The 9,221-nt window shown below is 35.6% G+C and overlaps 1 protein-coding gene and 1 pseudogene across 2 annotated transcripts in view; one reads left to right on the top strand and one right to left on the bottom strand.

Annotated features, from left to right (window-relative positions):
• The window catches only part of LOC101307326, a 3,313-nt pseudogene extending 1,404 nt beyond the window's left edge, over positions 1-1,909 (top strand). Inside the window, exons 3-4 of the transcript XR_185109.1 lie at positions 57-381; positions 1,661-1,909. The product of XR_185109.1 is annotated as a protein SRG1-like (transcript). The remainder of the gene's footprint in view (positions 1-56; positions 382-1,660) is intronic.
• A 979-nt stretch (positions 1,910-2,888) lies between these two features.
• The window catches only part of LOC101294775 (nudix hydrolase 3-like), an 11,324-nt gene continuing 4,991 nt past the window's right edge, over positions 2,889-9,221 (bottom strand). The window contains exons 9-22 of the mRNA XM_004303172.1: positions 8,769-8,940; positions 8,436-8,689; positions 7,311-7,392; positions 7,102-7,167; positions 6,639-6,716; positions 6,441-6,536; positions 5,917-6,023; positions 5,630-5,798; positions 4,493-4,576; positions 4,293-4,387; positions 4,095-4,185; positions 3,858-4,004; positions 3,658-3,724; positions 2,889-3,479 (exon numbers count right to left, since the gene is read on the bottom strand). Of these exons, the coding sequence (XP_004303220.1) occupies positions 3,662-3,724; positions 3,858-4,004; positions 4,095-4,185; positions 4,293-4,387; positions 4,493-4,576; positions 5,630-5,798; positions 5,917-6,023; positions 6,441-6,536; positions 6,639-6,716; positions 7,102-7,167; positions 7,311-7,392; positions 8,436-8,689; positions 8,769-8,940 (1,504 nt within the window). The 3' untranslated portion in view covers positions 2,889-3,479; positions 3,658-3,661. The remainder of the gene's footprint in view (positions 3,480-3,657; positions 3,725-3,857; positions 4,005-4,094; positions 4,186-4,292; positions 4,388-4,492; positions 4,577-5,629; positions 5,799-5,916; positions 6,024-6,440; positions 6,537-6,638; positions 6,717-7,101; positions 7,168-7,310; positions 7,393-8,435; positions 8,690-8,768; positions 8,941-9,221) is intronic.

Genomic DNA, 9,221 nt, shown 5'->3' with positions numbered 1-9,221 from the left:
TATATATATATATATATATATATATTTATGTGGAATATATACCTTAATATGTGCAGGAATGCCTTGGAGAGCTACATGTTGGAATTACAAAGGACTGCCCGGACCCTTTTAGGGTTGATTGGGAAACTTCTAAAGATGAAAATGGAAGAGATGGAAGAGTTATTTGAAGATGGGTTGCAGTCAGTGAGGATGACTCACTATCCCCCATGCCCAAAACCAGAGCTAGTTGTTGGCCTGAAGCCTCACTCTGATGGTAGCGGCATCACTATTCTCCACCAGGTTAATGGAGTTCAAGGCCTTCAAATTAAAAAAGATGGGGTTTGGTTCCCTGTGAGCTTTGATCATGAGGCCTTTGTTGTAAATATTGGAGACATTCTAGAGGTACGTACGTTTGTCATGCTTTTCTCTTTACCCTCCACAAGTCCACATATAAATAATTATATCTATCTATATATATCATTATATCTATCTATAGATATAATTTGTGTAAAACGTGTATAAACCCTTCAGAAAACGCATATATATAGAAATCCTAGCTAGCTGGCCAGTTACGCTTTTAGTTTAAGGACCTTGCACTCTGGCTGTAATGGGAGATGTGGCTTTGATTTGGAACCCGCAACCGAACATCTGTCCTCTCTTTCCTTCTAAACACCAGACCGCCAAACTGGTAGCACTAGAACACCGCCGGCCGGCTCAGTCTGTTAATTACATGCATGTCCTCGATTAATTTCTTTGTTTTTCTTCTTTCTCTGCATGCATGTCAGCTGTGACAATTAATCTGAAATCGTCGGCAGTTGGCACCGGAAAGAGCAACAGAAAGAGGACAGAGGTCTCTATTGGTGTTAGTTTTCCTTACCCGTATAAAAAATGAAAAATAAAAGGATAGGTGTCGAACCCTAACTGGGACATAAAAACTACCCCTTGGGGATCTGGTCAAGTATCTTCATGACTTTCATGCATAAGAAAACATAACCAACGATATAGAATGAAACGAATTCAGACCAAAAGAAAAACCAAACCAAACGCCAATGGCGGAGTCAGAACCGAAGGTTTAAGGGAGAACCGAAGGTTTAAGGGGGCCGAAATATAATGAACGGAAAAAGATATATAATAATTTTAAATCGTTTGACAAAATTATGTTTTAATTGAAAGTACTATTATTGTTTTTTCATAATCTTTAAACATAATTGTTCGTTATAAAACTTCATTTATGTCCATGTAATGACATATATGTGTATTGAAAATTTAGATGTATGTAAAATGATTAGTTAATATCTAATTAATTGTGGTGATGGATCCATATGGTAAGAGGCAATGGTAACATGACATAATATTACATGGAAAGTAATCTAGACATATACAATTATAATCATAACCATTCAATCCTACTGATAGAATATTATTAATTGACATTTTTCAAAAACTTTGGGAGTGCCAATTATAATAATAACCATACAATCTTACTAATAACATAGCATTAATTGACATTTTTCAAAAACTGGGGGGTGCCATGGCACCCCTTGGTCCTAAGGTAGTTCCGCCTGTGCCAAACGCTAACATATACAGAACTTGAAACAGAAATATAAATTTGTTAGTAGCAGAAAGCCAGAAACTGAAAGATTCACACACTATGATAGTCATTATTTTGGTTCATTTGCAGATTCTGAGTGATGGGGTATATAAAAGCATTGAGCACAGAGTAACAGTGAACTCGGAGAAAGAAAGGATTTCAATTGCTATGTTCTTCTTGCCCAAAGTTGACGCAGAAATTGGACCTGTGACGGCTCTGAGCGATGCTGATCAGAAGCCACCATCTTCTGGGAAAATAGGAATGGAAAAATTTCTCGAGAAGTTCTTCGCTCATAACCTTAATGGAAAAACACCCTTGGAGCGAATGACAACAAATTAATCACGGGAAAAATATTACAAGCTACTGCATGACGAAAATAATCAACCTCAACTAAATTGCCAGTGCATGTCTTATAGATTGGCAGAAAAGTTTACTGTTTGCTATTTGCTTTGGTGTGCTTTTGATTCCCGTGTGACCAACTGTGCCTTCTAAGTGGTGGACTTTCCCAGTCCCATCTTAGCAGTGTTACTACTGTTTGTTTCGGTGTGCTTTTGATTCTCATGTAATGTAGTGTGCGTGGACTTGTCCTGTCCTATGTATCTTAGCAGTTAGCACTAGGACTATAATCATAATAATTCCACAACTTTTCCTGTATAATATGTGAACTGCTCCCAGAAGAATAAAAATAGTCCAAAGTTGGTGTATGACGTGCGTTTTATGTCCAGTTGATGCTAAACTGCTAATGAAGCAAATTACATTTGGTTCCACTTTTAGCTTTCGAGGTAACTTGATTCCTTTGCCTAGCAGGCAAAGATTTACCTCCATGGAAATGATAATTCATTCGGATCAACATGATTAAAATCACAATATTGGACTGAACAATTTTGAAAATTGATATAAATAGCTAGCGAGACGGTCAGTTTTCAGAGGAACAAGCAATTGCATGGCTTGTTACATCAACGTTCCCAAGTCTAGTTCAATATAGTGCTGCAAATAATTAATGGAAGGGTGTTGCTAAATGAACTCAGTAAAAAACCAAGTATATCCATCCTTAAATCAAAACAATTATCAGTTCGCTTAAAACTAGTCCTCCGTCGGCCTTATTTTATGTCTCCTTAAGGACCTTATCAGTTCATGATAAATTTTCAGACATGTTCACCGACGGAGACCAAATACAGAGACTTTTGAGAACTTCTACTGCTAATTTTGTGAAGAAAAAAAAAAGACGAAAGAGTTCCGGGACTTGAGAACAATAGAAAACAAATTCTGAAATTTGATTCCCAAGAACTAGTTAGCAAGATTGAATTTTGAACATATATGAGAAAAAATTACGGAACCTTTGCTTAGCAATAACGTATATAGTTACTTTTTCGTTTTGTAAGAAAAAAAAATGAATATTGAATTTGGGGCTACAAGTTTAGCCAATGCGAAACAAAACTAGCCTGCATGGCTATCACGAAAAGGCCGCGGATGAACCACCTGAACGTACATTGAAATGTTTCATTCTTACTTTTAAAGGTCGTCCATTTAATATGAAATCGATGACAAAACACCAAAGAGAACATATATTCATTTGATAAATAGTGTAATGAGTACTGACTATTGCATTAGCTGATGACTCGTAGGAAATGGTTGTGCTTCAACTGGAGAGGACGGCTTTCATTTCAAGCGATGATATCTTGTTTGTGTAATAGAAACTATTCATTTAATCCATCTTGAATCTCTACCATTGTCTGAGTCACGTATCTCAGCCTGTCGTGCAAACATGCGCTATCCCTTAAACATCCATATATCTGCATCCTTCTGTGTCCCCAGATCGAGAGTAGCTCATAGACACGGCAATGAGAATTGTAACACCACAAACCAGACCATGATGCGTCCGGTCATTGAAAGTTTCTGCTCTTGTGATCTGCATCAGCTTACAGTACAAGAATCAGGAGATTGTCATATGTCAGCTAGAGATAGAGGAAAATGTTGCAAAATAAAAACAAGAGGTCAACTAATGTAGTTTGTAATTAGTTTTTCAACTTTGGCCATTCTCTAGCGTCAATAAAAAATGATAGGTGGTTAAGCAATAAAGATGATACCTATTTAGTGATTATGAGTCAAAATATTCTCAGCCACCGGAAATCTGGGAACTATATCCACAGGTACCTATAACATATATAACAGGAAACAGTTGGAAATTGTTTAATATCATCTGTTGTGAATCTTCTAGTATGTACAGAAATGGAAGTCATTTAAGCACCTAAATGTTCCAGCTAATTCTTGAAACCATTCGTTATACCTGAACATTTTCTAATCGCTGCAAAGCAACTTTTAATGGGTCTGTCATTGTGCAGTATTTCTGAAGAAGCAAATTTGCAGCCTCTTTGTCACCTTTTGCTTGTATGGTAAGTATCTCCCTACTCAGGCTCTCAACCGCACCTTCAACCTATTACAAATAATAATATGAAATGATGATGGTTATAACAATAGAAATATTATAAGTATAGCCCAAGATTTGAAATTGAGGCAGTGATACCTTGTCAAAGTCAACAGAAAATGTATCATCAGGATTCAATATAAAGGCTCCTTGCTCGTACAACCAGTTAAACTGCAATGCCTGTCCTTTTCTGAGAATATATAGTAAGTATGAGATTCTTAAAGAAGATCATGCAAGGTATGTAGGTAACATAATGCGCTTACAAAATAGGATGGGAAGGATGAATAGCTAGCTTACCCATGAGCTTCTTCCAGACCGAACCGAACTGAGCGGAAGCATCCAGCAAGAAAAGAAACATACATGGATTTCAATAAGCTCTTCGGGAGCAGTTCCTACATCCCTCAAACAAACAAAACCAGTGAACAAGATGCTAGCGCATATTAGCATATAGAATAGCACTTTATGCGACTACTATTTGAAAAAAAGGCAGTACTCACCTTGTGGATCAAGAATTTCAGGGCCCACAGGCCAACTATATCAGCTTTTGCTTCTTCCAAAGCTGAGTGGAGTTCTTGCAGTTCCTTTATCAAGAGATGCAAAGGGATATCAGATTTGACATTGAAAATATAGTGCGTACAATGTTCTTAACTTTCTGAAACTGGCATCTATTTTTTACAGCCTTCTGTCCAGTTGTTTTAAAATGACACTAGAAGCCCAAGTACAAGGCATACAACTTACCATTACTTATCAAAGTCAGCAGAACATCTTTGTTTAATATAATCCTCTTAATTAGATCATCTAATAAACACCAACAATCCTACCATCAGTTGGAGGTAATTACAGACCTACTAAAATGGCAAAAGAAGAATGCAACTAGGATCTTCAGGATATACTAATAACCTTGATTGTCCCACTAAAACAGTAAAACGGAAAAATGAAGAATGCAATTAGGATCTTCAGGACCTACTAATAACCATAAATGTCCCACTAAAACGGCAGAAAGAAGACTGTAACTAGGATCTTCTGGACATTCTAACAAGTAATAACCTTGATCGTCACATTTATTCATCAAAATTCAGCATAAAAGTGAGTTCACTATATTCATATTGTAAAATATAAGCAATCCCATCATCAATAATGGGGACCAATTTGCAAAAAGTGTTTACTCAAACTTGTAAATGTTTTTGTTTTAGCTGCTCTTCTTGAAGAACTAATCAGGATATTTCTCCCAACTATAACAGCTTAGGCATCTGGATGACACCATGTGCCTCCACAAACATGACCTGTCTCACCACAAAGTGAGATGACATTGCCTCAACAATACAAACTTCTTCACAGAACCACTAGGTGTGCATCACATGTCTAACTGCATGGAAGAATCATAACGCTATTTGGCTTAAAATGTGCACACACAGACAAGGACATATATATATGCAAAGGGATAGCTAGGCATTCTAATCTCAAGTTCCATAAGTGCATTCAGCTGCAGCAGTTACTAGCAACAAATTAGATATATGAAACTAGGTTTGAACTTTGAACAAATAGTTTATTTTTCCAAACTGAAAATGTAAACAAGTTTTCAAACCTAAATGATAATGTACAAGTATACGGTAGTGTAGAATTTTGTAACTGACCAATCTCACTGTAGACTTTCTACCATTTGGAAGTGTTATGCTATGAGGTCCAATCCCATGGCAGCATTCATGGCAAATTGTGTGAGTGAAGAAGGATTCAAAATCTACAAGTTCTTGTTGTTCCTTTGTGATACAAACATCAGCTATAGGCAGAAGGATATGTTTGAACCTGTTTAGCATGGGAAATAATGATGTTATCTTTCCAACACAAACAATCAAACATTGGAAAAAGTAAGAAATTGATAATCTATAACAACAAACATAGAAACTTTGGAAAGGATATTTACTTCGCCTCTGAGACATTCTTAAGCATGACCATAGATGTTCCTCGATCTTTTACAATACGCTCATCATTTGGTAGATTGAAAGCAACAGTTTGAGGGCCCTTTACATCCTGAGGAAAAATTCAAAGAGGTCGATGTCACTTCACCAGGCAGAAACACATAGTAAACACGAAGTTTGGAAAAGACCTCTTACCAATCTATCAACAGTTACTTCTTCTATGTCGCACTTTTATGCACCAATTAGGCAGAAAATAATATAATGCACAGCATAAATTGAAACTTATTCGAGACTTTTGATATTTAGGCATTAAGTAGTGCACAGTAAAAGTTGCTAGTGATGCTTCAGTTGTGTATATGACCAATTCTTGCAGTAAAATAATACTTTAATAAGAGCTCAAATGTGTAGATAATAAATGTTTTCATCTTATAAATTCCACTTATTATCATAATGATAAATGTTTTGCACTGACAAAACATATGCCATTGAGAAATCATAATGACAGAATTTTCTGGAATTGCATACTTACTCCAGCATTATAAACAAGCTCGATAACTCGGATAGGAGCAGAAATTACTTCCTTGGACTTATAGACATCGTCTAGTGGGAGATTTTGCTCTAAAACCTTCAAAAGAAAAACCCCAAGAGGAATAAAAAGGTTTAATGATCACAATCTTTTTGGTCTTCTTAGTTATTACAAATGTTGTAAAAAAATGTAAAACAGTACCTGCAAGTTATCACCAAAAAGTTTTAGCTGAGCTGTTGCTTGGTCATCCCGAACTCCAATAAACACTTCAAATGTAGCCTAAGAGAAAGGCCGAGACAAGTAAGGGTTAACTTTTGATGTGCAGGAAATTATTTACAAGCTATGAGCAATCTTTCTTTTTGTGTTCTATTTTTTGTTACTTTTTTTTTTGTGTGATTTTTATTATTGTCATTTTTGTTTTTCTAAATCTAAACTATAAAGTTAGTAAGGTCCTTTAGTTAATAATAATTAATAAGAAATAATTACTATTATTATTATTAAATAAAAAAGGCTATTTCACTGGTAATGTGCAAAACTTTATGAAAAGTAAGAGATTCATGATCAATATTGTTGCAGATGCAGTATATTGCACCTGCCTTCACAATCTTAAACTATAAGGTGATGAATGCAGAAGCTCAAAACATATATCCTCTATGTACAATACCTTGTACCCGAACAGTGCATCTTCATATGTTTCATATGGACCAATAGTGACATCGAGCTTAGAGTCCTATAGCAGAAAACGTACACACAAAACAAAGGCTTAGAATTGCACAATTCAAGCACCTAAGAAGTATTTTGTACCAGCAACATACAAGTAACTGTAGTGGATAGATATAGCATTGTAAATAGAATACTAAATATTTCACTAACCAACTCCATCCAGGCTATATCTGAGTCATAGTAATCATTTGAAAGGAAAGCATCACCCTTGCTGTGAAGCAACCTCTTCAAACTTCATAGACAACAAAAGATTATGTTGGCATTTGTAAGAAAAACGTTAAATAATTAGTAAGATCACTTTTAGATTTGTTGGTGAACCAACTAATGAAAAAGCTTAAGCTGCTATGTGGAACAATAAGTATTTTATGGATATAACTCATGTCTAATCCCCCTCTCCACCATTGGAGTCTCATCACAAAAAGCAATACAAATTGAGGGAGTGCTTCTAATGAAGACCACTAAATTGAGGACTAGTTGAGGACTTTTTCGTTTCACCCATTTTTCGATTGCATATTCACATCTCGACCGTCTAGTTTGTAAAATATATATGAGTAGATCATCTCTACAAATTTTCATCCAAATTAAAAATCATTAAGGCATTCATAAATGTGATTTACCAATTATAAACTTGAACGGCTCTTGTTTGACAGATTTGGATCGTCCATTGATTTGATTTAGTTTGATTCCTTAACGATCACCAATTTGGCTGAAAAATTGTAGAAGTGATCTGCTTATATAGACCTAAAAACTAAACGGTTGAGATGGAAAAATGTGATTAAAAAGTGAGTGTAATAAACCAACTAATGGAAAAGTCCTCAACTAAATGGTCCTCGTTAGAACCCCTCCCTACAAATTGAGTGATTACATGCAGAAAATCAAACTAAATATCTACTGCTCAAAGAACAAGGTTTAGAATAATGAATACATTTTGGTTGATGCAGTAATTGGGTTTAAGAAAAAAGAGGCTTCCCAGATAAAATAAATTGACAGATCAAATTGTGCAAGACAATCCCTTGAAAATTGGCTGCAATAGAAGGACGAATTTATGATCCTCATAGTGATACCTCAATCAGTCAAAGATGTAATTGATATAACAGATAAATATATAAAGTGATTTATTCTTTGCGCTTTTCAATTACTCATCATATCAGCCACATAACACAGAAAATATCAAGCACCTTATTCATTGTGCTTTTCGTCAGCCATGCAAAAACTAGTTAACATTTGTTACATCACTAATAATGAAAAAAGAAAAAGAAAAAAAAAACTACATACCTTGGTGAACTGGCTAAGTCACCCGCTTTATGCAATAATTCAGCTGCTCGTGTGAGGAAAGTATTGTACTCTTGGGAGAAAGGGACAGTGTACAAGTCAGGTATCAAACCCACAGAATGATCTTTGCTTCCTCCTGTGTTACAATTTACAGTGGAACCTAGACTAGATTCACTGTGTCTTTTAATAACATTGAAAAAGCCTGTTGCATCTTCTTGTTGGTCTACTGTTAGACTACTCTTCCACATTTCAAATTCCTATACAAAAACAAATGATGGGTACTTTTAGATGTAAAATATTTAATTTGAATAGTAGAGGAACTTCAAATTTATATACCGTTTTGTCCATATCTGGAGGATAGAAGTTTGCCCCAGGTGGTTTTAGCATAGGAAATGCAGCTCTATATTCAAGTCCCTTCCACCCAGTAACAGGTTTTGTTGCTTCAGGAAGCAACTTCACAGCTGAGTCTGCAGTTGTCAAAAATGCCTCGTTTTCATCAAGGTCTGACCTGTTGATAGCAAATGCATGACAAGTTATTTATGACAACGAGAATTTTATACAAAGATATACAAAAGATGGACATGCCCAACTATTTAGAGCCCAAAACAAAAAGATACACACTTGCTACAAAAATTTAATCAAGTCAGAGCCCAGAAGTTAAAACATCAGGTCTGAGATGTTTCAGTCCCAGATACTTTCATATATGAGGATATTGTGGCAAGCTTCTTCAGAAAGGATATGTATGCTACTATGCTTAACGTCATTGATACATTTGACTTTCAGGAGGTT

Source organism: Fragaria vesca, linkage group LG6 (assembly GCF_000184155.1).
Source record: "Fragaria vesca subsp. vesca linkage group LG6, FraVesHawaii_1.0, whole genome shotgun sequence".
NCBI classification, from domain to species: Eukaryota; Viridiplantae; Streptophyta; class Magnoliopsida; order Rosales; family Rosaceae; genus Fragaria; species Fragaria vesca.
This window is presented reverse-complemented; position numbering and strand designations above follow the sequence as displayed.